The 26,768-nt window shown below is 42.1% G+C and overlaps 3 protein-coding genes across 4 annotated transcripts in view; 2 read left to right on the forward strand and 1 right to left on the reverse strand.

Annotated features, from left to right (window-relative positions):
* btbd8 (BTB domain containing 8) overlaps window positions 1–17,229 on the forward strand; it is a 28,388-nt gene extending 11,159 nt beyond the window's left edge. The window contains exons 12-20 of one of the 2 annotated variants that reach the window (XM_068320284.1): window positions 36–239; window positions 532–693; window positions 2,228–2,357; window positions 3,196–3,257; window positions 3,915–4,440; window positions 9,555–9,642; window positions 12,306–12,421; window positions 12,507–14,348; window positions 16,324–17,229. In XM_068320284.1, the coding sequence (XP_068176385.1) occupies window positions 36–239; window positions 532–693; window positions 2,228–2,357; window positions 3,196–3,257; window positions 3,915–4,440; window positions 9,555–9,642; window positions 12,306–12,421; window positions 12,507–14,348; window positions 16,324–16,823 (3,630 nt within the window). In that variant the 3' untranslated portion in view covers window positions 16,824–17,229. The remainder of the gene's footprint in view (window positions 1–35; window positions 240–531; window positions 694–2,227; window positions 2,358–3,195; window positions 3,258–3,914; window positions 4,441–9,554; window positions 9,643–12,305; window positions 12,422–12,506; window positions 14,349–16,323) is intronic. The other variant, XM_068320285.1, reaches the window with a different exon arrangement.
* Window positions 17,230–18,728: 1,499 nt separating this feature from the next.
* On the forward strand, window positions 18,729–20,894 carry LOC137599520 (protein SPO16 homolog). Its single transcript, XM_068320515.1, has 5 exons — window positions 18,729–19,929; window positions 20,083–20,176; window positions 20,283–20,454; window positions 20,570–20,648; window positions 20,757–20,894. The coding sequence occupies exons 1-5, from the start codon at window positions 19,864–19,866 to the stop codon at window positions 20,874–20,876; spliced, it is 531 nt and encodes a 176-aa protein (XP_068176616.1). The 5' UTR covers window positions 18,729–19,863; the 3' UTR covers window positions 20,877–20,894.
* Window positions 20,895–21,025: 131 nt separating this feature from the next.
* Window positions 21,026–26,768, reverse strand: part of LOC137599519 (glomulin-like) — a 7,265-nt gene continuing 1,522 nt past the window's right edge. Inside the window, exons 3-18 of the mRNA XM_068320514.1 lie at window positions 25,633–25,743; window positions 25,447–25,555; window positions 25,035–25,284; window positions 24,689–24,779; window positions 24,456–24,604; window positions 24,312–24,365; window positions 24,211–24,241; window positions 24,031–24,120; window positions 23,910–23,951; window positions 23,744–23,817; window positions 22,904–22,988; window positions 22,707–22,816; window positions 21,641–21,698; window positions 21,427–21,562; window positions 21,240–21,334; window positions 21,026–21,157 (exon numbers count right to left, since the gene is read on the reverse strand). Of these exons, the coding sequence (XP_068176615.1) occupies window positions 21,047–21,157; window positions 21,240–21,334; window positions 21,427–21,562; window positions 21,641–21,698; window positions 22,707–22,816; window positions 22,904–22,988; window positions 23,744–23,817; window positions 23,910–23,951; window positions 24,031–24,120; window positions 24,211–24,241; window positions 24,312–24,365; window positions 24,456–24,604; window positions 24,689–24,779; window positions 25,035–25,284; window positions 25,447–25,555; window positions 25,633–25,743 (1,596 nt within the window). The 3' untranslated portion in view covers window positions 21,026–21,046. The remainder of the gene's footprint in view (window positions 21,158–21,239; window positions 21,335–21,426; window positions 21,563–21,640; window positions 21,699–22,706; window positions 22,817–22,903; window positions 22,989–23,743; window positions 23,818–23,909; window positions 23,952–24,030; window positions 24,121–24,210; window positions 24,242–24,311; window positions 24,366–24,455; window positions 24,605–24,688; window positions 24,780–25,034; window positions 25,285–25,446; window positions 25,556–25,632; window positions 25,744–26,768) is intronic.

A 26,768-nucleotide genomic window follows, 5' to 3' on the forward strand; every position in this document is an offset into this window, starting at 1 on the left:
TCTTCATCTTGTGTTTTCACCTGGAGTTACTTTAGCTGGTGGATGTTTCCATTCAGACCGTGCAGAATGCAGTAGCCATCCTCTGTGGCACTGAGCAGTTGATTGACAGTCTACCTGAAGTCAAGTGGGCCCAGCAGGTCGAGAGTCTGTCCACAGAGCTGCAGGTTCAGAGCCTCAGTACCATTGTCCAGCATCTCCCCCAAGTCATCCGGACTCAGGCCTTCCAGGATCTCTGCAGGGTAAGGCCGCTGCTCCTCATTCAATCAGTCAAACTTTATTTATGTAGCACCTTTCAAAAGACGATGCAACTCAGGACTATTCAAAAGCACTCGGCCACACATGAGAAGGTGAACCTGACGTAGAAGTGAATGCACTCCGTTCAAAGACTACTTTATGTACAAAATAAAATAGCTCGACATGACCGACAGTAAAGTGTCTTCACTTTAAATAATATTTACTAACTGTTGCCAGGATTGCATCGAAGCTTGAAGCAGAGGTTTCTATGGTTTTCCCAGTATCCTGTCATTGCAGAGGGAAGGGTTTACTCAAGACCCCACGCTGCTGAAGAAGCTATGCTCAGCCATCAGAGACGGTGTGACTGTGGACAACTGCTGTCGTCTTTTCAATGCTGTGCAACTGCTCTGTGGAGACGACCTGGCGGAGGACTCTCTGCTGGAGCTGCAACAACCACAGGTGAGATCAGGCAGTCTTACTCTGAATTTTGCCTGCAACTTTTAGCTTAACTCTCGGGCTGTTGTCCAGTGATGATCTATTTTTAATCACTCCGTCAGTGATCTGCCTAAAAAGACAGGTTGTTGTATTTTTTTAGCCACATAGAGACACAATTGTCTTTATTGTTGTGAAAAGCAAACAAGAAAACAATTAAGTATTAAAAATACTTAAATAAATAATAGTTTATTATGGCATTGTGTACAACAGATTAAAATAACTATATAATAGACTTTTATCATAATGTTCTGTGTTCAAAGAGGCCACTGGATTCTACCAATAGATTTTTTTTTCAGAATAAGGAGGTTAATTAAGGGACTAATTTTTATGTTCATTCTCATGTGCCCTAATTTATGTCTTTTTGTTTTGTGCATGTCCAGTCAGTGCTGTGCAGGGTAGATGATAAGGATGAAAGACCTTGTCTTCTTTGACTTCCATCATCAGCTTCACTAAAATTCATTGATTCATTCAGGGAGTTGACATTCAGCATTGCCGTGTGTGCTCGAGGTCTATCAGATGCTTGAAATGCATTTTATTTCCTCATGAATATTTAAAGTCCTGCATTGCATATATCCATATTCACTACCACAGCATTCCTCTCCTTGCTAACGCATTGCAGCACATGAAGAATAACCTGAAATGCATGAAGTCACTTTCAGAAGCGCCCTTCTGCATATGCAAGGAGCTGCTTGCATCAACCAGTTATTTCACCACTATGAGCGCACCAAATCTCTACAGGTCACCTTTACAGCATGACATGATCAAACAGTAGATAGTGAGTAAGAGCAGTACAGTATATCTCTCCATCCCGGTGTGATTATAATATGACCTGTAGCCACCGGGCTTGCAAAGAAGGAGGATCATTTTAATTGGCAGAAGACAACATTCATCTGCAATTGTGGCTTTAAATACAGACATAGAGTAACTGTATTCTAAATATTGAGTAATGCACATAAACAGTAATGCTCAGCAATGGTGAAGACAGATGGTGCAAATCAGATTACAGGCTCACAAAGTGACTTGTAGAAGAACGTGACTCTGAATGCACAATTAAAACTCTGCAGCCCCTGTAAATACTGTACAGTGTGGTAGAATGGATTAGAGGAGGTGACGTGTGTCAGTGGCCTTCACTAATCTTTGTGTGTGTGTGTGTGTGTGTGTGTGTGTGTGTGTGTGTGTGTGTGTGTGTGTGTGTGTGTGTGGTTAGTGCAGCAGAGACAGTAGAGCAGGCTCCTCCCTGCATTCCATCCCTGTTTTTATAATCAGGCGTGGAAACAGGCGTATGGGCATCAGCCGCTGACATCACTGATGTCGCTTAAAGGAGCTCAAGTAGACTCTGCAACAGAGACAGAGGGAGATGGGAGGGTCTGACAAAGGGAGGAGGGAGGGGTATTTGTTGCCATGGCGAAAGGTTCTTCGAGCAGCTGCTGATTTGCTTGTGCTGTAGCACTCCCCTCTTTCCATTCTTCTCTGCCTCTCTCTCCTCTGCTAACGGCAGCCGTTCAGGCGAGAGATTTGCGCGCTGCACGACTGGCTGTGGACCTTCCTGCTTCAGAGCTTTTACGCTGTCCGCCACACACAGGGATGGGAGACCCTGTCCCCTGAACACAGAGAGAAGATATTTGCAGGTAGGGAAGGATATCTTTGTTTATTGACGCACATGGTATTTGGGCTGCGGTGTGTGTGTGGGTGTGTTTTTCTTCTCCCTCACCCAACCTTGTGCTGAGGCATCGGCTCTGCATCATTACGTATGAATTGTAGCCCTTTAGGTGTACTCTGTTTCATGATTTATTGTCCACTCCATGCAATGCTTCCAGTCCATCTCTAGTGCGTTCATTCTATGACCAGCACTCTTATTTATTTGAATCGGCTGCATTTATGCTTGTCTCTGACTGCTGCGTGGATGTATTGAATGGAATTGACCAGATCTGTCATTCTTGTTTAAATAGCTGAGAGCAAAAGGTGATTCTAGTTTTTTTTTAGTCCCCACATGTTCAGATACATCTGCAAATCAAATCGCTTTCCCTGCATTGAACTACTAATGTACAGAAGTGCGATGCAGGATTCATTCATCTGGCTGTTTTCAGTGTGTGACCTATGACAGGCATCTTTCTTGCCAGTATAATTTAATTTCAGATCTGCAGACATTGCTAATGTAATTTAGTGAGTAAATATTGGCGCATTGTCTTTTGATTAAATAAAGATTAATATTTGTAATTTTTTGAAATAGTCATTACCGGATAGAGATAGTATGGATACATCCACTGTTTTGTTTTTATCTTTTTATACTCAAAACTAAATATTAAATATTAACTGTTTGTAAATGAACGAATGGCTTCGCTACATGAAATAATGAAAAACGCTGGCAGCCTATTGAGAAAAAAAGATGCAGCCGTTTTCTCTGTTTGTGGCCTTTATTTGAAAAACTGGCTAATTGGTGTTCGTCTTTTTATCCTCTCTTGACAGATGCTATTGATAAAGGAGACAATCGAAGGCTTGGCAGGAAGCCTGTGCTCACTAGCTCACAGGTAATATAATTATCTAATGATTCTTTGACATTTATTGTGTTATTTGTGTCAGAGGAAATCAGCCATTAAAGTTGTTTGTCCTTCAGAGCTGTGAGCTGAAGAGGCTTTTTAGCCCAGTGGAACCTGCTTGAGTTTCGCTGACAGTACTTACAGTTTGAGTCTGTCTTATTTCATAAAAGCCCCACCCTCACAACAAAGGGCTCCAGTATAAGGAGCACCAGAGCTCTTTCTAGCTGATGTATAGTCCAGATAAGCCTGGCTGAAGTGATTCAGAAAGGGATTGCCAAGTTGTGAAGAGTGGTGGGGGTCTCTCTGGAAGTGGTTTGATACTGGAAATGTATCTGCTCCAAACCTTTCTGTGCTGATCCTTTTAACCTGCTAGACAGCTCACTGGAACTAAACTTTATTTAGTTGATTCGCAAATGTTCAGGAATATACAGCAAGAAGAAAGCAACATTTATTCTTTCTGTTAACACCTGAAAGAAGTCATGAGCACACACAACAGAATGCATAATAGTGAAATTTGATTGGCAGACTTAGACTACAGACTAGACTACATCAAGGCTGAGAGCTACATATGGCTGTGCTGTGGTGATTTGATGATTAATCCAGTCTTATGGTCACATTAATAACACTTCCTTAATTTTGTTTTTGCAGCCAAGGGTCAGTAAATGTCATTCACCTGCACCTGATCATCCTCCAGTTAGGACCAAGAGGGTGTCTGAAGACAGAACAACCTCGTCCCATAGTGCTGCATCAGCCATGAAGTCTGATGGACTGGGGACAGCTAACAAACCTGGAGATGGTCATTCATCCAAAGCAAAGAACGTAAAGAAGCCCGGTGACCGGAGCGCAGCACCAAAAGCAAAGACCGCATCATCTGGCACACCTGTTGTCAATGGCACAGGAGCCACGGGGGTGAGGCGAGATGTAGCCGGTGCCAATGGCCCCCGAAGCTCTCACGGATTTAAAGAGCAAGAAAAGAAGCCAAACTTGGGTGCTCGGCCTAAAACGCAGCCCCCCAGTTCTGCCTCTAAAAGCCAGCCAACAGCCTCGAAGGGAACGAGGAGTTCAGCAGCGAGGCTTGACGGCACTGCTAGGCCCATCGCCTCATCCACATCAGGCAGCGCCTCGCCAGAGAATGATGCTGGCAGCCCTCGCAATGATGCTCACTCCATAACAGGTTCATTGACTTCACTTTTCATCATTGTGACTGACACCAATTACAATGTAGGACACCAGTGTTGTCGAGTCAGCTCCAGGCGTAACGCTGTAGCTGGAATGTGAATTAATCTGTTATGTCTTGCTCGTTCGCAACCAAGGAGGACGACTCAATAATTAATAATTAACCATGAATTTATTCAAAGAGTGGAATATTGGTGACACAGAACAGAACACAACCAAACCAAACTGAACCAAACTACGTTGGATGCCTGGAGTCACCATCCATTCAGGAGGTAGAGATAGAACACAAAATGGCTGAGGGCCATCACATGAAAATTAATTAGTATGATGAATAATATTTTAAGGCTGAAGGAGATATTTGGGAAGACAAGGGCAGCGTCGTGTCCAAATGTTGGTATCAGTAAACAAAACACAGGCTGCTGTCCTTGGCAGCCTGCTGGTATCAGTGTAGACACTCCAGCGGAGGTCGGAGCCTGTACAGCTGTCACAAAGAGACCAGTGACTGATCACTTTGAGCTTTTGTGTGGAAGGTGGATGTGGTGAAGTAGGATAATCCTGTCTGGTTTTGACTCATTGGCTGCCAGCTCTTTGTATCAAGTGATCTACTTGGGAGTACTTTCTCCGATGCTCAGAGTGACCCTGTGTTCTCTCCCAGATGAGCTCTGACATATGTAAATATTGTTCCATCGTAAGCTGCTGCAACTTCTCCGTCTTCCTCTGATTCTTCATCCTCTGTTCTGTAACTGGATCAGTTGTCATGATGCTCAATACCTTGATTAGAAGCCTGATTTTCACTGACAAGCTCCAGACTGTCCCCCGGCCCTCCCCGTTGAAAAACATAACTGACGTCTATAGACGTCATTGGCAGCCAGTCAGTTAATGTCCATAGCTCATGTAGGCCTCAGCTGCAGCATGTGTCCCTGTGTCCCACCCTGAATATGACCATCTGTGTTGTCAGCTCACACACTAACGTCATGACACAATATTATCCACCCCTGTTGGCCTAGAGATGATTTGGGTTGTTCTTAAACACAAGACCCCACTTTTACAGAATCAGCACGGTTCATGGAAGAGTGCAGCAGCCAGTGCATTATCACTACCTTTGATGTGGCAGACATTCAGGGTGTAAGGCTGCAGAAAAACTGCTTCATGAGCCTATTATTGGTGTTGTGTTTACTTCTCCATAAGGTCAAAGGGTGATGGTCAGTGGAAAAGGTCACGGGCAGAGATAGACACAAGCTTAAAAAAATTTAAGAGCCAAAATCAAAGCTAGTGCCTCCATTTCGGTTACTGAATAATTCAGCTAGTTATGATTGAACTTACAAGAGAAAAAAAACAAAACAGGATGTTCAGCTCCCCTCTCTCCTTCCTGCGGGAGCACAACCCCATCACCCATTTCACTGGCATCCGCCTGGAATTTAAAAGGTTTGGGAAACTAGAGCCGAGAGCATATCAAACATTTAGCACATTCAAATGCAGCATAACAGTGAAGAGACCAGTCTAAAGGCCTGTTCTTCTTCAGCGGGTCGGTCATTGGAGCCACCACAATGGAAAAGTTGGGGCAAAAGCCACACTAATAACCCACAGACCCTAAGAACTGCCTCAGTTTTTGTTTGGACACTTGTATTGAATGGTTGACATGACCTTTACCTTAGCCTGAACTGAACAAACTTCACCCTGGCCAACCACCGCACCCAGATAGGTTATAGTTGTCTTAGCTAATTAACACAGCAATTGACGGTTAAATTTGATTGGGTCAAGCACTGCACACAAACTAAACATAATTGTTCCACATGTCACTAAACACCACAACGTTGTCCACACGAGCTGAACACCCAGATAACCAAGCACCACCTTGTTCACGAGACACTGAAAGATCTCTGGAGAATTTTGAAGACCAAATGGCCTGATGATAAGAAACTAAACCCTATTGTGTAATAACTCATGAAATGTCCCTAGTCCTGGGTCTCAGTGGCTCCTGCCAATAACCTTTCAAAATATCCAGTTTCATCACAAATTTGATGCCACCCAGTTGATTAATGCCAGGGAGTGGATAAAACCTGGTGACTGCATGAACCTTTCTGAAATCTGTAAAATCGTATCCACCTTTTCTACCAATAGACATGGGGGAGCCCAGCCTGAGCATGATGGTTCTTTGAACCCATGTTGCAGCAAACACTCCACCTTCTTCTGTACACTGACACTTTTCCACTGGCAGCCTGTAAACATGCTGCATCACAGGCAGAGCATCCCTCCCCTCAGGAAGTGTGTCACTATCCTTCATGACAGAGGGACTCAAAAAGGATTTCAACAAGTGTACATGACACCACTTTTCCTGTAAGGTGTGGCAATCATATAGTCCCTGTCATACATCAGGCCCACCAAATGTTGTCTTAAATGGTGAATCAGTCACAGGCAACAAAGTTAGAACTCGGTCCCCTGGCTCAAACCGCCAGGTCTTAGCTTTTTGTTCAAATCCATCCTTCCTTTTTGTTTGAGCTCCATCAAGATTCTTGTGAGCAGTAACAGAGGCAATGTACAGTTGAAAATGAAAGTCAATTACATAATCCAAAACATTCTCAGGTGGCTCCCTGGGTTTCATATCAACCCACAGGACTGCAAGTGGACACTGGACAGAATGACAGAACACTAGCTCATTTGGACTGATCCAGTACTGTTCTATGACACATTCCATATTGCCGACAATAACCAGATAGACAGGTAGGAAGATAGAAAGATAGATACATGCATACACTCACAAACTCACTCACTGCTGAAGGAAATTACATACATGTCAGCCTGAGAAAGCTCAGTAACTTTGGAAAGCAACATAACGTTTGGTAAAAACCTTCCAGAACACAGAGACACTCTGGATGATAGGCACTGGAGACATGACATTCAACCGTCAACTGTTTTATCACCTGGGAAAAAATGCAACATATCAAATTACTGCCAAGGTCCATTTGCAATATCTTTGAAACACCTAAAGTTAAAATAAGCAAGTGCTGTTCTTCACCATTAACCCATCACTGAGTTAATGACCACAAGCACAGCATTCTGATTAGCTCATGAGTCATCAGAACCTGAGCAGGTTAGGTCCATCTAAAGACACAAAAGATACGAAAGGTGTACACAACTCATCCACACGCTTTGGTGTGACAATCCCTAGTGGATGAACAGACTCAGACGTGTTACAAGAAGCACAGAGGTCACCAGGCCAGCTGGCTTCACATTCACATTGACATCTGCTGATCAGCTTTACTAAATCAATATCGTTTCTTCAGTGTCTCTTATTACTTCAGGCATTCAATTCCTGCCTGGATCAAACTTTCCATTTGTCCCTGGGGGACATATCTAACAGCAGCAAGAGAACTCTCATGAGCTACTGGAGGCTTGTTAGGCCCAGATTTTACATCTGTTCTCCTGCCACCAGCTGAGCTACTGCCATGCATTGAAACATATTGGTTTTCTAACACTGTCACCGCAGCTGTCATTTTAACCTTAATAGTAATATAGGTGGACAGCTGGACAGGACACAAACTTTTGTGTTCTAATTACAATCAGGTTCCAAAAGTCATTAAACTCATTGCATTGCATCCCAAAGCATCACTAACTACAATGGGTTGAAATATCGTGTACAAACCCAACATGGGTTTGCTGGTCTCTTCTTCTCCAACTCCTAAACTTCTGTCTGTAAATTTCCAGCCTTTTTTGGTGCCACCTCAGGTGTAGACCAACCCAGATGGACTAGCAAGTCCAACAGATCTGATTTTATAAACTAAGCTAAAGTACGATGAGAGGAGGAGGAACTCACAGCAGTGTATTACTGTGGTTATTTTCTCAGGCCTCTTGAACCTCATCCAACAGAGAAAGCAACATGTCACACAGTACACAGCTACAGACAGATTGATCGACAAAGAAGCACCCCCATCCTAGCTACCTAAGCCAAAAAAGCTAACTGTAGCCTAGTCTTCATGTGCAATCTGGGGATGGGTATTTTTGCACCTTAAAACCATTTGTACTTGGGAAGACAAATTGTTCCTGCCAATACTTTGGGTTACTCCTGAAACAAATGCTGCTAGCTTCACGGACAACACACAAAAATAACAAAATCCCTACAACAATCAAATAACCCCTCCTTGTGAGAGAGCTGACACTACAGCTTACAAGAGGAATACGATTGCTACACACAGCTACACACAACGTGACTTAAAGCCACCTCATAGAGAGAGCCACACTATCTAACCCCCTGGTTTACAATACATGCACAAAAAGCCACTGAGCCTCCCAATTTTACTGACACGGAAGTGCCAAACATAGATACTCCTAAGTTTAAAATTGTGTTATGTCCAGCTCAGTCAAGAACACAACAAAGGAGGAAGACCAACAATTAAATGAATTTATTTAAAGAATGTAATTTAGGAGACACTCTACAAAAAACAACAAAAAGGCCAGCAGAAACACAAGATGGCTAAGGGCTATCACATGAGGATGCATATGTATGATGAATGATGTGCTGTGGCTGAAGGAGATATTTGTGAAGACAAGGGCAGCGTCGTGGACAAATGTTGGTATCAGTCTTCACCAGATCGTCCTCCTGTCCACATGACCGAGAGGGTGGCTGAAAACATAACCTCCTCGTCCCTTAGTGCTGCATCAGCCACGCAGACTGGAGACAACTAATGAACTTGGAAATGGTCATTTATCCAAAGGGCAGCGTCGTGTCCAAACGTTGGTATCAGTAAACAAAGCACACGCTGCTGTCCTTGGCAGCCTGCTGGTATCAGTGTAGACACTCCAGCGGAGGTCAGAGCCTGTACAGCTGTCACAAAGAGACCAGTGACTGATCACTTTGAGCTTTTGTGTGGAGGGTGGATGTGGTGAAGTAGGATAATCCTGTCTGGTATTAATGTCCATAGCTCATGTAGGCCTCAGCTGCAGCATGTGTCCCTGTGCCCCACCCTGAAAATGACCATCTGTGATGTCAGCTCACACACTAACAGCATGACACAATATTATCTATCCCAGGCTGGCCTAGAGACTATTTGGTTTTTCCGAAGTATTGTGTTGTCTTTATAAATAAATGTATTTGGTTCATGTTCTGTGTTTCAGGTGCAAAGCCCAAACACCAGGCCAAGGCAGTGAGCAAACTCCCACCAATGAAACCTCCCCAGAAGTCAGAAACAACAAAGATCAGCAGGTGAGCTTCATTCAGAGGATTATGGTGGTTCTTACTCACTAAAATACCTATAAAAATGTACAGGGAGGGTTCAGAGAAGAAGCCTTTTTTTTTGTTAATGGTATTCTGTACACAAGCTACAAGATTTTTTTTACAACTGAAAATTTAAAAAAAGTTTACGTATCTGAGATATATCTGCAAGTCTGGGAGTATTTAGTATATGTCAGTTCTACAAGTACCAGGGGCCAGGTTGCAATAAACTGAAACAAAATGTCTAAAACTTCTTGGAACAGTGAAAAGGGGTCAGCAGGGAGGACATACAGTATATTAATAATTTAATTAATTTGAAATGACATGAGTATACACTGTAAAGACTAAGACATTTCCTCCTCAAAAAAAGTAATACACATTTGTTAGGCTACAGCAGTGGTTCTTAACCTGGGTTCGATCGAACCCTAGGGGTTCGGCGGAGACAGGGGTCAAGACAAAACACCTGACATGATGTGTCGGGCGTTCTTGCCGAACATACACGAATCACTGTGTACGTTTGACACATCGTGTCAATTGGTGATGACACGACCCCCTTAGCCATCACTGGCTACAGGTGATCACGCTACATCATTAGCCTACCTGTGCTACATGGGACTTTGTGCACTCAGTAGTTGATTTATGTCCGTCATGATGGTACATCATCTGATTGCTTTCTTAATATTTTAATTCATGGTAACTATGTTGAGCAAAAAAAGAAAGTGGCCGGACGAATATGTGCAACGTGAATTTACATGTACTGTATAACAACGTGATAAGAGTCAGCGTTCCGCTTGATTTGCAATGTCAGGTTGAGCAACTTTAGTGTCGCACTGGCAAAAATAAACACTTCCATAAGCTGCATGGAAAACAAAAGAAATAGACTTTGCTGTGAAAATGCTACTCTTATAGTAGCACTTGCCAAGGTGAAGCCACGCATATCTGAACTGGTCTCTCAATAACAACAGAAGTCACACTGATTTGCAGGTAGGTCATTTCATGTGAGTTCATGCACTGTCTTGGTTTTGTTCTTTGAAAAAGGTGACATTAATGCACAATTCAATAAATACACCAGTAAAGCATATACTTATGTCTTAAATTTGGGGGGAAAAAAAGGGTTCGGTGAGTGAGCATATGAAACAGGTAGGGTTCGGTCCCTCCAACAAGGTTAAGAACCGCTGGGCTACAGTAATGTGTGCAACTAGGCCATTTCACACTGACCCAGGCCATGACCAGCTGAAAAATTGTAAGAATTCACATTTTGCACTATTGGACATTAAGAAGGATTCAAGTAGTACTTTAAAATCCAAAAATAAAAAATGGAAGTGAAACAAAAAAATTAAGCTTTTTTCTTTTGCAAACAACCATTAAACTGAAACAGCCTATTTCAGTTTAATGCCTGTTTGCAATAAATTGCTTTCTCAAAGTTTTTTTCTTGTCTCACTCCCATTTCCTTTTTTTGTTTTGTTTGTTTTTATTTTATTACTATTTTATTACTTATTTGTTTTTAGCAAGTGGTGCTTCATATCGAAGCACTACTTGCAACCTTCTTAAGTACCAACAGCATAAAATGTCAATTCTAGCAATTTTGTAACTGGTCTTAAAAATGTTAGTCAGGATTGTACCTGTTTCAGAAAACACACCATCCACTTCCATCTGGTCTGGAAGCACAGGGACAGTGTCCCTTGATATCAAGCATGTATGGAGCCACTGTACAGCTAATAGCTGAATAGAAATGTTTTGTTTGCATCTTTGTTTCCATACCATCTCTGCAAAAAAAGCAATCAGTTAATATTTCTGTATTTCATTCATTTGCCCTGCTAACGATAGCTTTAATGAACACCAAATAAGGAAGATGCTCTGGAAATTTTCCTGCTTAGCCAAAATGTGGTAACAAAAGTCATTATTTGTGTATTATGTAGTTATACATAATGCAACCTATTGCAATTGTTATTTATAATTGTGCCCAAACAAATCACATAAAATGTTTAAGCATCATATAAAATGTTCAGTATCTTTTGAAAGTTAAAGTTACATGTTCCAAACCAGGGAAGAAAATTCAACCCAAGGACAAATAACTTTATATACGTTGACAATCAGCTCACGTCAAAGATGTGACCTTGACTACCATTAAATTGGAGAAAAGACGTTACTGCCCCCTATTGGTGTGAAATGTGAACTCATGATTACTTTCTCTGCAGCTCTTTACTGATTTTTAAAGTCAGATGTTTTACTGGGACATTGTACATAGTTCCAAACTATGTACAATGACACTAGTGTGTACAATGTTAACAGTTTTGATTCTGGAGCCTCTCTTTTCAGTGACTGTTGCATGTTAGTCTGTCCCACTCACTGTGATCTTGTGATGCAGCAAGCTTAAGGTGGAGGTGTAGAAGGAGGTGTAGCAGATAGCATTACATAGACCCATAAGCTGTTCGAGCAGTCACACCAAATCCTGCATTGCCATTGTCTTGGGGAAAGGGTCAGTGAGCCAAGAGCCTAATTTTTATCACCAGTTCTATGTGGTGTTTTATTTCAATTTTAATTACTGTCGTTCAACGGTAATTCGATGTTAAAATATTTTTCTGTGTCACCGTTATGTTTTTGTGGTCATAGCAGCTGTTTTCACTGTGATCTTTAATTTTTTTGTTGTACAGTCCCACCAATAGGTCAAGTGTGAGAGAAGGTGGCAAAGTTAAGCCTGGTGCAGCAGAGAAACCATCGTCAGCATCTAGGGCAGACACAAAAGGGAAAGGCACACAGGATCACCCTGGTGAGCTTCTCAATGTCCAATGAATTCCAATGTTTTAAATTTTACTTGAGCAATGTATTAATGTCCTGTTCTGTCTCTGGTTTAGTCTCCAAGCATGGATCCTCATTGAAGAAGCCAACCTCTCCCAGGAAAGAAGACAACAAGGATGGTTTGAAACCCTCAGCAGTTGTTGAGGCTTCTAAAAAGAAGATGACAAAACCTGCTTCCGGGACCGGATGCTTGGCTAAATCAAGCACGAAACCAACAAAAGCCACTACAGCACCTCCTAAGCAGACTTCTGTTGGAGCAGCCAAGGCTGGAACAAAGCCCAAAAGTTCTTCTGAGGTAACTGCAGAGAAATCTCCAAAATCTGGATGCAGTTCCAAGACCTCAACTGTTGCTTCCTCCAAGAAATCAGGAAACAAGGGAAAAGAGGATGTGAATGGTAAATGTGAGAACACTACGACTGAAAACACTGGTGATGTTGCTGTGCATGAAAAGAGACTAGAAGCCTTTGTCCCTGACCAGCCTGCACAACACACACAACCAAAACCCCAGAGTGGAGAGGATGTTCTTAGCCTCCATGTAGACTCAAGCCCAAAGGAAAGTCTGCAGAAGACTGAAATACAGTCAGAAAACACCAACAGTGCAGTTAATGGGACTAATGCTAAACCAGCAGCTAACACCACCCCTCATATCATATCTGCTAATGCAGGCAAGCAGTCTTCTAGCAGTGTCATCCCTGCTCAAACCAGGGGAAAGCAAGGTCATGAGGTCTGCTCTCTGAATTCTCCAAGAGATACTGAGCGACCCTTTGACACCGCCTGCAGTGTGGGAAGCACCAACACCCCGGTGGAGGACTCCTGGAGCAGCATCCACCATCAGGTCAGCCCAGAGTCTGAGACCGGCAGCACACACACCACCTCCTCCGATGACATCAAGCCCCGCTCAGAGGACTACGACGCAGGAGGCTCGCAGGATGATGACTGCTCCAACGACAGGGGCATCTCCAAGTGCGGTACCATGCGCTGCCATGACTTTTTGGGTCGCAGTAGCAGTGACACAAGCACCCCAGAGGAGCTGAAGATGTGTGAAGGAGGCGTCGGGTTGAGAGTGGAGGTGCGTCTGCGGGGGCGAGAAGCAGAGACCACCAGTGAGGAGGAGGGAGTAAGACGACGCCCACATTCCTGGTTGCAAAGAGACGACATTCCTGTGGAGGAGGAGCACTCGATGGTGGAGGCCAGAGTGGTTTCAAAATGCATGCCTGAGCACAAGCTCTTCTCCTCAGAGGACGAGGAGGAGGATGAAGATGAAGAGGCCACAGAGGATGAGAGGTCTGAAGTCGAGGTGATTCCAGGTCAGGCTCCACCACCACCAACAGAACCTTCACCTCAATTTCAGGGGATCATCAACCTAGCTTTTGATGACGATGGCATGGACCAGGAGAATGACCAGCCCGACTACCAGTCCACGTCTAACTTTCGCCGGTCGGTGTTGCTCTCCGTCGATGAGTGTGAGGAGCTGGCCTCAGAGGAGGGCAGCATCCAAACGCCTGACAACGCCGCGACTCCCTGCGATGTTTTCGAGTCTGATTCCACAGTTACCAGTGACCAGCAGAACCACTTGCAATGCCATCTTGAAAATTCAGGTACCAAGCACAAAGACCCTGAGGAACAGGAAAAATCCCCTGTGTTTCTTACAGAGGTCCAGGAGGAGAGTAATCACACCCAGGTTGACAGAGTGGTGTCCACTGGTCCACTCCTTGATGCTGACACCAGAGACCTCCCTCCCCAGGAGCGGCCGTGCCATCTGGATCTACGGCACACTGAACAATCACACAAAAGTCACGCCAATCCCTCTGAAATCAAGAAAGCTGATTTACACCTAGACTTAAATGAGCCTCAGCTGACAAGGAACTCTCCTGTACATGCTACACAATCTACAGCAGGTAATGTATGATCTAAAGACTCCTTTTTGACCCCCAATGTGAACCCATCCCTAAACTCCATCAGCGAGGTTAGGGTTTATCCTAGACCCTCCCCACGTCCAACTTGTCCCTCATCCAGAAAAAGAATATAATTGAACATGCTAGTCATCAGATTCAGATGAAATGAAAGGTGATCATGATTTTCATACCTACAAGCTGCCTCATCTTAAGTTATTGTGTTGCTGTCGTTAATTTGAATTTGCAACATCAATATCCTTTTAAAGACTTGTTGCCATCATAACCAAATGTCTGGTTTAGCCAACTACTTTGAGTCAAAGATGTTTGGGTATCAGTTTACACAAGAAAGAGAAAGCAGTGTACTCTTCACTAAGACAGATCAGAAAATTGTATTTGTCAAAAAAAATAATCGGCCTTATAACAAGGCCTCTGACGTAGCTATATAAATGCACTTTTTTGTACACAACAATAATATTTTCGGATTATGTTTGTCATTTCTTTTAAGCAGTGGAACAGTTGTTGCACTTATGCAGCCATTGATAATTTGATATCTCTGAAGGTGTGATATACAGGGTTTTATCATCAGTTGTCATCGTGAGTTAATGTTGGATTGTTGTACATTTATTACTGCAGTTAGACCATTGTGGATGATTTTATGCCACTGATGAGTTCAAACTTTTTTTGCCCTAATTTTTCACTACAATTACATAAATCAGTTTCAAATCAAAAGATGATCTGTTTTTCACCAGATTTACTGTAACAATGTCTGACTTTTAATTCACTACAATATTTTCCATCTTAAACCAACATCTGCACGTGTAAGTTGTACGTTTTTTGTTAAACAGCACAAACAACTCTTGACATGATGGAGCTTCTTGTCTACAGTGATAAATTACAATGGCATGTCCACATTAAACAACCAAAAAGATATATAGCACCTTTAAATTTTGTGTTCAGGTAAATTACATGTGAGTACTGATGTTTTTCCAGCATCTGTAGAGTGAAGCCACTGCTTCTCAGAAGCTTTTCCCTTCCATCTCAGTGCTATTTTTTTTGTGAATGTATCTGTTCCTGATATTCATGTTTTTGTTTTTGCATTCATGCATGTCCATTATATAATTTGTCATTTCTCTGTACCGTCCATTATGAGTTTTGTTTTACATTAGCATTTATCACGTCCTGTAGTCCTTGTCCAGATGCATTTATGTCCACTTCTGAAATGTTTTCTCATGTGTACACCTTTGTCCAGTAGATTTATCTGGTAGCCTCCCCTGTAAAGAGTGTGACGTGTGTCTAGAGCAGCTGTCACAGTTCTGCCATGTCTCTCTCTTTTCACAATCGTATTTAGGAAAGAAAATGCAACTGCACCATTAATAAACATCTGTCTCAAGGCTAATTTTTGAAAGATTGTTGTTTTTCTAACAGTGACTAGTTACATTTTTGAGATTGTCCAAATAGAAAAAGAAGAATGTAAAAAGAAACAAGGTGGTGTGCCGTGGTTGTGCTCAGTCAGCACTGCTCTTCTAAGGTTTTGTGACAGTATTTAATTCTATTTATTGGGTCTGTTTGTTCAAAGACCTGCACATAATCCTCCAAACATCATTGTCACTAAATTCAGTTCGCAGGTGAATAAAGAGATGCATTCAGGAAAGTATTTTGTCCATTACCTTTAACGTGACTGTATTCCTTAATTTGATACCATTATCTGAAGTAACTGAGTATGACATAATGAATTATAAATTGGCACAGCCACCTAAACGGCCATCGTGTGACTGTTAGTGTCAGTGCATCACCACTCTGCTGTCTTCACTGTGGAAGGTCTTCTAAAGGTCACAGTTGCATTAAGGGTAAACTTTCAGTAATTAGAGTGGTGTGACAGTGAGTAGGCAATGACTAGTCTTGTCTCAAAAATGAATAAAAGACAATGGTGGGGGAGTATGCCAGTTTGTCATTTTGCAGTATTGTCAATTGTTTTTAGGAGACAATGGTTGTGACAGATTGGATCAAACCTGCAAACATGACCATCGACCATCCAAAGCCCTCTCTCCCATTTATGAGATGGATGTGGGAGAAGCCTTTGAGCACGGCTCGGACAAGGACAGGAATGTCAAACTGAAAGCAGACGAAGAAAAGCAAAGTGGGGACGAGGACAAAACCAGGGAATTTGCAGAGAGGGACTGGAGCCTGCTCAGGCAGCTCCTTTCAGACCATGAGTCCAACCTGGGTGCCATAAATCCAGTCCCTGAGGAGCTCAACCTGGCCCAGTACCTGATCAAGCAGACGCTGTCCTTGTCACGTGACTGTGTGGACTGTCAGAGCTTTCTGTCCCCGGAGAAGGAGACCTTCAAACGCTGGGCGGAACTCATCTCACCCTTGGAGGACTCTTCCACCAGTATCACAGTGACAAGCTTCTCTCCAGAGGACGCTGCTTCTCCACAAGGTGAATGGACCATTGTGGAACTGGAGACTCATCATTGACTGTACAGATGAGAGCCTATTGCACAGTTGATACCTGCTGTGACCATCTTCACGTCAAGTTCTTAATTTATTTTTGTTGATCAACTCATTCTGTCACTTCAGTTTGTTTTCCTGATTGCAGAACTCCGTTCTTTGCAGCTTTTTTGCATTCCCTGTTTTGCCCTCTGGACTGTTGCTGAACACAGATGGGCCTTTATGCATGCAGACAGTTTTGTATGTTTGACTGTTCATTTGATGTTGCTCCAAAAGTTCTTGAAAACAAAAATAAGAAGAATGGTTCTTTCACATTGGGATTGATCTAAATATGACTATGGTTTGCTTGAGAGAAATATTTGTTTGCATTTACTGTCAATAAAAATAAAAATGTGGTTCTTGGAAAAAAAAGGAAATAAAAATCTGAACCTTTTGTAATTTTGTTAATTTTGAATTATTTTTCTCATACAGCGCAGCTTTCTGACAAGATGGAGGCTTTGCTAATGTCATAAGTAGAACAAGTAAAAGGGTGATTTCTGTAGAGCTATTGTGTCATAAATTAAAGTTAAACACTTGAAGTTTGATCAAGACATTATCTAAATGCCATGACGGCAGTCAAGCTATGTCAAGTCAATCTGATGCTATGTGGAAACTGTAAGGAGAGGATTCAGAAAGTTGTCAACACAATTTCGTCACACCACCAAAAATATGTCGGGGGTAAACAATCATGACGACGCAGTTAATTCTGAACAGTTTGAAAAGCTGTTACAACCTACCTCCACACAACTAGCAAAGACTGGAAACGACCTGGTTGAAGTGATGTACTATCAAACTTTTTCAGCACCAAGTTTGTTGATACAACGCAGGCGAAATCCTTCATTTCTTAAAAGCTTTTGACACACATCTCATGATTCTGTTATTCAGACCTTGTCACTATGGTCTACGTGGACTTCAGTGGTTGACATACTAACATGACAGGTGCCAAATGGTCAGTTTTCACTAAACCATAATACAGTATTACATGTGGAGTACCACAGGGATTAGTGCTTGGACCCACTCTTTCTCTTATTTACTAATGATATTGCTCAATCATCAACATTTTTCAGCTTCTGGTTTTTTGTAGATGAATCTAATCTGTTCTATTCTTTCCCTGCAAATCAAGATAATATTCATTTGCATCTTGAATGTTGATGAGCAGCTATGTTCGGTGCTACATTGAACAGTGCTAATAAACTTGCTGTAAATCACAGTAAAATGTATTACATTCTCATGAAAGAATTATTTCACTTGCTACTTTCCTCCACATCAATTCCTTTGTAATTTATTTGAACGGGACAGTTTACACTTCAAACATAATTTATCATTTGATGAACTGCACCAGATTATAGTTTCAAGGTAATTCACATCAGTAATCCATTGGCAGGTTACATTAAAAATACAGTATGAAATGAACTTTATTGTCTCCCATAGCATACTCAAGTCGCAGGTGTGTGTGTGTGTGTGTGTGTGTGTGTGTGTGTGTGTGTGTGTGTGTGTGTGTGTGTGTGTGTGTGTGTGTGTGTGTGTGTGTGTGAGAGAGTACGGCCCCATAACACACACAAGGGGCCTGTAGGCATGCAAGTGATGGGGAGGTGGAGCGACGAGCATCAACTTCTTGGTGCACCCAATGAGCAGTTCATAAAGGGGATGGCACCTCACTCAAGGACGCCTTCGCAGTGCTTGGGAGGTGAACTGGCACCTACCATTGCCAGTTAAAACTCCAAAAAATTTTGCCCGACATGGGTCTTGAGCCAGTGACCCTCCAGTACCCAACCCAAGACTTAGTGGGCTGAGCTACTACTGCCCCCAACAACAACAAAACTGAAAAAAAAAAAAAACATTCAAGAACAATCACAACTTAATAGCCGTAACAGCAACAGTCAAAGTCAGCTTTATTGTCAAGTGTACCATATATGCACGACACACAGCACAGATGAAATTGCAGTCCTCTCTGACACACTGTAAACAGGCAGTACAACAGACAGTACAACACAGGCAGTACAACAGGCAGGACAACACAGCTAGTACAATACAGGTACAACACAGGCAGGGCAACACAGGCAGGACAACACAGACAGTACATCAGATAGTACAGCACAAAGTATGAGATGAAACAAAAAGGGATGATAAACACCTCTATACACTCTTTAATCCCGTAAGGGAAGTGATGTGCACGCAGTCCCTGAGTTGACTGGGGGTGGAAGAGATAGGCAGTCAGGTAGGTAGAATCTTCTCCTTTTTGTGAGTGTGTTTTAAATGTTCTAGGTTGTTTGAACCTGACAAGACCCACCACAGTCTGCAAACTTTATGAAGAGGTTGGGGCTGGAAGTTGGTGTGCAGTCGTGGGTCAGCAGAGTGAAGAGGAGGGGGCTCCCGTGTTCAGTGTGATGGTGCTGGAGGTGTTGCTACCGACTTGAACTCCCTGTGGTCACCCTGTCAAGAAGTCCAGCAGCCAATTGCACATGGACTTGTTTAGTCCAAGCTGGTCCATTTTATGAATGAGCTGCTGGGGGATGATTGTGTTGAATGCTGAGCTGAAGTCGATTAACAGCATTCTGGCGTAATGAGTCTTTGGTCTTTGGTGAGAGACCAAAGACACACTTGCATGTAACGCCCCTATCCCTCCCACGACCACACTCACTCACACTCACACCCATGAAAGGGCATCTTGAAGACCAAAATAGTGGTTAAAAAGTTGAGTAGATTTGAAATATTTTTTAGGTTGGATTTGAAAATAATGCCATAGTCATTGAAGGTCATCTTAGTTGTTGAAAACACATGCAGATGATAAAGTCCGCCCTCAGACAGAAAGTTGGCGTTCTATTTAAAGTCAAGCACTTTCTTCCCACTTCTATCCTACAGTGCAGTCTATTGTCCCTGAAGCTGGCAGGCAGCGGCCTCTAGCGGTGTGACGTCAGCACTACAACAAGAAAGCGTCACGCTCGTGCGTCTGTCGATTTCCGGAAGACGTTTGTTCTGCTAAAAACACTCTTTGACATTTAAAGAACGTCCCCGTTACGTTTCAGTAATGGCCACATCCAGAGAAGGGATTCCAGAGTGGAAAACAACTATTATCGTCAGCACATCGCTTCAGGTACACAACCTGCCTTCTCCAAAGGACGGTAACTAAAACGAAAAAGGGTTTGCTAGCAGAACCACAAAGACATAAACGGGATGAAACCAAGTAAAATATCAAATCAAAATTAAAAACTCCTGTAATTTAATCATCTGTATTTTCTTTTTCTAGAGCCATAAAGCGATCGGGATACTTAGTGCGCAGGCGCACAGAATCAGGTTTTCAGACAGCGTTCATCTTGGAGCTGTTATTTTCCCCCTGTCAGGTAAAGCTGCTGTTTTCTGCCGCCGGGGGTAAATACAGCATAGAATGCTCACTACACACAACCCATGTCACTTTATACCAACATCCAACATAAAAAAATATGCAAGGTACTGCGTTTCTGCTGGTCGACCCACAAGACCTGCCGGAGGGTTCTGGAGAGTCTGGAGTCACAGACAGGATAAAGACGTTTGTACAAGTCCACCGGAACAGCTTTCTGCTCCTGTTTGCTCCCTTCAGTGGGAACAAGGAGCTGGAAACTCTGTCTGTGATTCAACGCAGGTAGATACACAGCAGGAAGTACTCTTTTAATCTCCACAGGTGTATCACCCTTTATATCTCTGTATAGAGAATGACACCTCTCTACCTCCACAGACAGAATCCCACTCTCTTTCAGATTCCTTGGCAGTAATCTCAGGGTTCTGCCTGTGCGAAACGATGAGGATATTGTCAGGGGAATGCTGACAATTGCCAAGGTACAGATAGCGGCGGTTACAAACTGTCACTACTAATAATAAAGGAAATGTTCTGTTACTCCGTTGTGATGCCGTGAAGTTAGTCATCCAGGCTCTTTGTTTCTGCAGGCCACCAGTAGGCCTCTCTCAGACAGCATCAGTGACAGGATGTCTGAGGCTCGGGCTTACATCATTGACAAAAGTCCTGTGTGGGAGATGCTAAGACAGACGGTCCTGCTCAACAAGTGATCCAGCATCAAACTACTACATGCCTTACTTGCTGACTGTAAAAATTAAAAATCTGTTTCATTATATGAGAATAGTTTGATCTGCTTTTGGTAAAACATTTTCTGTAGAAAATCAATTCTTTTAAAGCAAATTTTTATTGTTCAAACGCAACAAATAAAATGCAGTGTTTATCAAGCAGCTTTGGTGTAATTTGGGATGTTTTGCTTTTCATTTGTTATCTCTTCGATGCGGACGATAAGACTCTCCATCAGGTCAAAGGTCACCAGAGCGCTTTGCAACACCTGAGACAAATGAGAACAGCCAGACTGTTGGTCCTCCTGAGGTCAAACCAAGGTGACATTTCAGGAATGGACGTTTCTGTACCTGGTGCTTGGCCTCTGGGGACATGCTGGACACTTTCTCATGTTTCACCTTTATGCTTTTGACTAATCTGGTGGATTGAGCAGCATCTCTGGCCTCTGCAAGGGGAAGATATTGATTGCTGTAAAGCCATGTTTTAAAGGTTTTTTTAATGTTATTTTGTCCCAACGATTAGCTCCTTAACGCCTACCTCTAGCCTTCAGCTTTTGATCCTCCCACAGTGCCTTGAGCTCAGCAGAATAATAGGCTCTTGATATGCCGATACTCACACGCAGCATTTTGAGATATTCATCTTTGATCCTAGTCATCTCTTCCCACACATCTGTCTGAAGGGAGGAGCAGCCGATCATTAAGCAGGCTGACGGGCAGAAGAGCAGTGAAAGTGTTGAATTAATCTGACTTACAGGGCTCCTTACACCCCTGAGGAGGAGGTAACGTAAGAGATTCAGACTCTCCATTATCCTGGAGAGACAAAGACAAGACATTCTTATTGGCTTCATCTGGTAGAAGAGACACAGATCTCATATTTGCAGTGTATACCTTTGAATCCGTGCTGGAAAGTGTGAGAAGCTCAGGAATGAATTGTAATTAATACAGACAGTCATAGAGGTCTCCAGTAATTTATTATTTACATCTAAACCTGATTTAATTCTACATTTTATGAAATGTAGCCTCAAATGTGGTTTACAGTATATCTTACATAGACTAAAATATCAATACATTATAACTAGAGCTTCCAGTTGTGGTTTTATGATACCCTCAGTCGAGTGTTTTCCTCATTTTTTGTCTCAAGTTTTGAAAAATAAATCTATCCAAATTTCATAAATATATTGTTTTAAAAACATAAGTATACCAAAATGTATATGCACAAGCATAACAACCTGGGTGATACAAGGTCGTATCAACCAGGTTTATATACTAAAAAATATAAACAAGTTGATTTCAAGACACAAAAGTCTCTACATATGAAGAATTTTCAAGAGCTGCAGCAGGAATGCATTTAACCTATGAATTGTAGTTGAAATATAACTGGTGATGCATGATGTACAAATCAGTGGTCATGTGATTTATCCTAATTTTATTTCAATATATAATTAATACTAGGACAATTCAGCAATTGCATGAGAAACTTAGTGAGTAGAGCTGTCTGCCATCTTGGTGTCACTCTGTTTTTCTTCTTGTTTTACTTGCCATTGGGTTTCAGTGTATAAGATGATATAATAGTGTCCATTCTAGTGTGTGATGCGCAACTATTACATCAAAAAAGATGAATCTATGAGAAAACAGCTTTTCAATGCCTGTGCACTGTAGTGATTATCTATCCAAGAATGGGTTAAATCCTCTTATGTTTTAATTTGGTGACTGACAGACTGTTGCTAAGCAATCTCTCCCTGACAACATCTCCTGCTTAGTGCAGACTGATCCTGAACATGCCTGTGTGTAGTCTCAACCAGCCGTCATGTGGCCTACCTGTCCATACTGCCGAGCAGGTCTGTGTCAGCAGCTTGTGGCAAACACAACACGAGTCTCAACAGCGAGAGCAGCTCCTCTCCAATGAACCACTGACTGGTATTTCCTGGCTGGATAAGATTCATAGGTATAATAACAGTATAGTACTATACAGTATATAAAACAACATAATATCTAGGAGTCATCTTCAGTCTCACCTGCATAGAAAACTCTACTTGATTCTTAATGTTCTTCATGATGAACCCTTCGATCCCTGCGTGGTTGCTAGTTTTTAACATGCACCTGCAACAGGAAATAGGACCTATTGTAGACTGCAGACTGGTAGATGATGAAGCTGCACTTCATCAACAACAGAGGCCAGAGAACAGTTCCTGAATCCATCCCTGTATTCACAGCCTCTTCAAATTGTAGTTGGTTCTTCTTTTTCATGTGGCCAGCCCTCCCTTCAAGTTTAATGGAACTTAAAGCAACAGATGATGGTGAAAACTTTGGTCGAGAAAAAAACAGACTACAAATTGATAAATAGATATTTTTAATTATCTTGACCACATTTAACTGTACATGAGATAATCTGTTAACCAAATCTAATGCTTCAGGTTAACCTTTCTAATCACAACTTCACAGTTTGCTGCAAGGGGACCTTTCATTCAGGGGCTGCTGGGTTACTTTTATAATCAGTAGAAGTAATAGATTTGTAGGCAAATTTCCTGATTAAAATTATAGTATTTTCTTGTACTTCATTCATTGAAACTGTTCGGACTCCCGTTTGAAGATCCCAAAACAAATCTGAATTAAATCACGATCAGATGATAAGAAGGTGTTCAAAGTATAGTCTGAAAATATGATTGTTCAATATGTAGATGATTTAGAAATATCAGTATGATCTGGATGTGATGGTAAAATATTTTGAAAAACTAATTTAAACCAAATAAACTGAAAATCATGGGAATTCCACAGTGGGGATGCAACCTTTCAAACTAATGAAGACATGAGGAATGGATTACATTGACCCAACTCTATTGTGGTGATTCTCTCACCTGAAGAACTTGTGCTTTGCTTCAACATCTAATTTGTGAATGAAGAGCTGGAAGACCTGCAATGCAGATTCTCTCTGAGGAGGCAGCCGTCACACAAAGAGAGTTTAGAAAAGTCATTCATGAGGAACAAGTTCAGATCTACTCACTGGGTTAACTGTACACTCACCAGATGTTTCATTGGACAGTCGGTAAGAACTTGTCTCAGGTTCTGTGAACACCCAACAAGATACCTGCTGACTAACTACATGTCAGCTAATGTTGCTTCTGTATGGTCACACGTGTCATACCTGTGCTGCACTGCAGACGCTCCTCAGCTCCAGATGACTCACTGGAAGGCTGTTATTTTGCACACTCTCCAAACTTTTTCCATACAGTGCCTGAGTGAAGAGAAAAATTACTTTGTGCTTTTGCATTTCTCACACAATACTTTTTTATAATAATGCTTGTGTATCTCGATGTGGTCTCACCAGTCCTTTGAGCAGGTATGATTCCTTTTTGCTATAAAAGAAGAGATCATTAGATGAACAAAAAAACACTTTTAAAATGGAGTCATGAACTGACGGAGTACCTCCTGAGTAGATGATCGACGTGCTCCATGTTGCTCTCAAGAACAAATACAGGACTGGACAACAGGAAACAACAACTTAACTTGTTTGTCACAGGTCAACATATAAAGAAATCATCAGTCCAGGCTAGACATGGAGCTTTTTACCTGAAGACTGCTGGGAAGTTTTCTATAGTGATGCGCTGCACAAACAGGAGATAAGCCAAACATGCTGTGGATTCCTTGGACCGACTCTTCTTGTGTGAGCTGAAGAATACGAGTTCTGAGATAGACTCTTGAAGTTCCATTAACGTGACCTGACGTAATGACAGTTTACTGAATGGCATCACCCCTCCTTTGATATCCATCTCATTAACGCACAAGGAAAGGCAAATTCTCACCATGATTTCAGTAGCAAAGATCCTCAGGGGTGACGGACTGTCTCGGCTCAGTTTAGCCTCCAGCAGAAGATCTCTCAGGCTCCTCATGCAGCTGCAGATAACATAGTAAACCGTTCACAAGAGTTTAATCTACTTAAATTATTATTTCAGTTTTCTCCAATTAAATTTGCTAGAATTTTTGTTTAATACAACACAACAAAGTATTATTGGACACTTTGAAATTTAATCTAAAGTGTAAATACTAATAATACATGACAAACAAGCATAAAATATAAACTAATGATATAATAACCCCCGGCTCACAGTTTAACACAATCAAACAGAAATTTAAAAAGACAAAACCTACAACTCCAGCAGCTCCCTCCTGAGCTCCTCATCCTCAGCGGTTCTACAGTGATTTCCACTTTTCCTAACCACCTCCTGGATGAATGGCTTTGTGAATGCAGTCAAGGCGTGGCAGCAGCGACACAGACCGAACTCATCGGCCTCCTCCTGCTGCCGGCTGTAAGGGACCGGCAGCCTGGACAGCTGCTTCTGCAGGGCAGACAAAGCCAAGCCCACACCTGCTGCCTTGGTCTCCTCCAGGCAAAGCAACACTGAGCAGACAGGAAGTTGTTCTGAGCAGGAATGTACACAAGGGGGCGCCAACGCCATTCATAGCAAGAGTACCCCAAACATTGACAGACTTGAGAGAAGTGGTACTGTCATGCTTTTTTGTTCGCAGTTGAAGACGTGTGAGCAGTTGATCACAAAGTTACCTGTTTGTAGGTGTGGAACGAGCATTAAGATGCTCTCTGAAATGGCTCCTGCATCCATGTTTTCAGTTAGATCAAGCATGCTCTGCAGGAGTTCATCTGGACTACAAGTCTAATCAACAACACATACATTCAGCCAAATATAACAGGAAGTGTGTCAAATTATATGGATGAGCAGTTTGTACCTACCTTGATCAGATGTGTGATGGCAACCTGGCAGTGATCAAGGCTCTTGTCTTTTTTAACGGCTTCATTTACCAGAGGTGCCATGAGCACACAACCCATTGACCTCACCATGCCCTGGGTTAGAAAGACATGCCACGCTGAAGACACTGCATGAACAGATGCATGCAGCAACAACTTTTTCTCACTTTCTTGTATCTTTCAAATTTGTGGCTTGAGGTGTGATTTAAGGGCTGAAGAAGAGAAAGTATTTTGTATATGATGGGTTTGGACATCTGCTGCACAGCTTTCATACCGAAAAAAAAAACCCCCAACAACAACTGTTATTGTAGCACCTCAACACGAGACTGGAGCCTTTCAGGCACATTTGTAAAACTCAAGGCCTGCTGTGGTCCAAATTTGGCCCTCCACATCATTTGATGTGGCCAACGAGAGCATAAAAGGTCAGAGTGTCTAAAATTAAATATTTTTTTAAAAATTCTGTAAAACTGTAATGTTTGTAGCTTAGATCACATTGAGTTACATTTAGTTACATTTATTAGTTACATATGGCTCTTTGAGGACAGCTGTTACACTGATGTGGCCCTCAGTGAGAATGAGTTTGACACTCCTGCTTTAAGTGTTGGCGCAGCAGCTCTGCAATGACCTCTCTACGACATCTTCCGTTGGTTACACTGAAAAACCCCACAATGCCTTAATGACACTTCAGCATCTCATTTTTAAAATAGCAGTCCAGTGAACTTTGACATTCAGCAGTGGTGTGTCAAGAAGCTAAAATCTAAATAATTTAACAACAATAATGTTAACATGTACTGATATTTGAGGTTTGATCTTGTCTGTATTTAAAGATGTAATTAGGTTGATTCCAGCCTTTTCTGAGCTAGCTGCTAAATGCTAATAGCGTTTCCTAACAATCCCCCAAAGTCTAAAGAATAATGTTATTTTTTATTAAATAGATTTGAAGGAAAACCCCAGTTTAACCCAAGGTAAATACTAAGTAATTGCACGTGAATGCTGGGAATTCTTCACATATTTTAAATTATCTATTTGTAGAAAGTTTGCACATTACACATGTTCATTTGGCTTCTGGCAAGTTTTCATTTATTTAGTATTTATTGTGGGGACATTCTGAAGACTAGAGT

The sequence above is a fragment of the Antennarius striatus genome, chromosome 7 (assembly GCF_040054535.1).
Source record: "Antennarius striatus isolate MH-2024 chromosome 7, ASM4005453v1, whole genome shotgun sequence".
NCBI lineage: Eukaryota > Metazoa > Chordata > Actinopteri > Lophiiformes > Antennariidae > Antennarius > Antennarius striatus.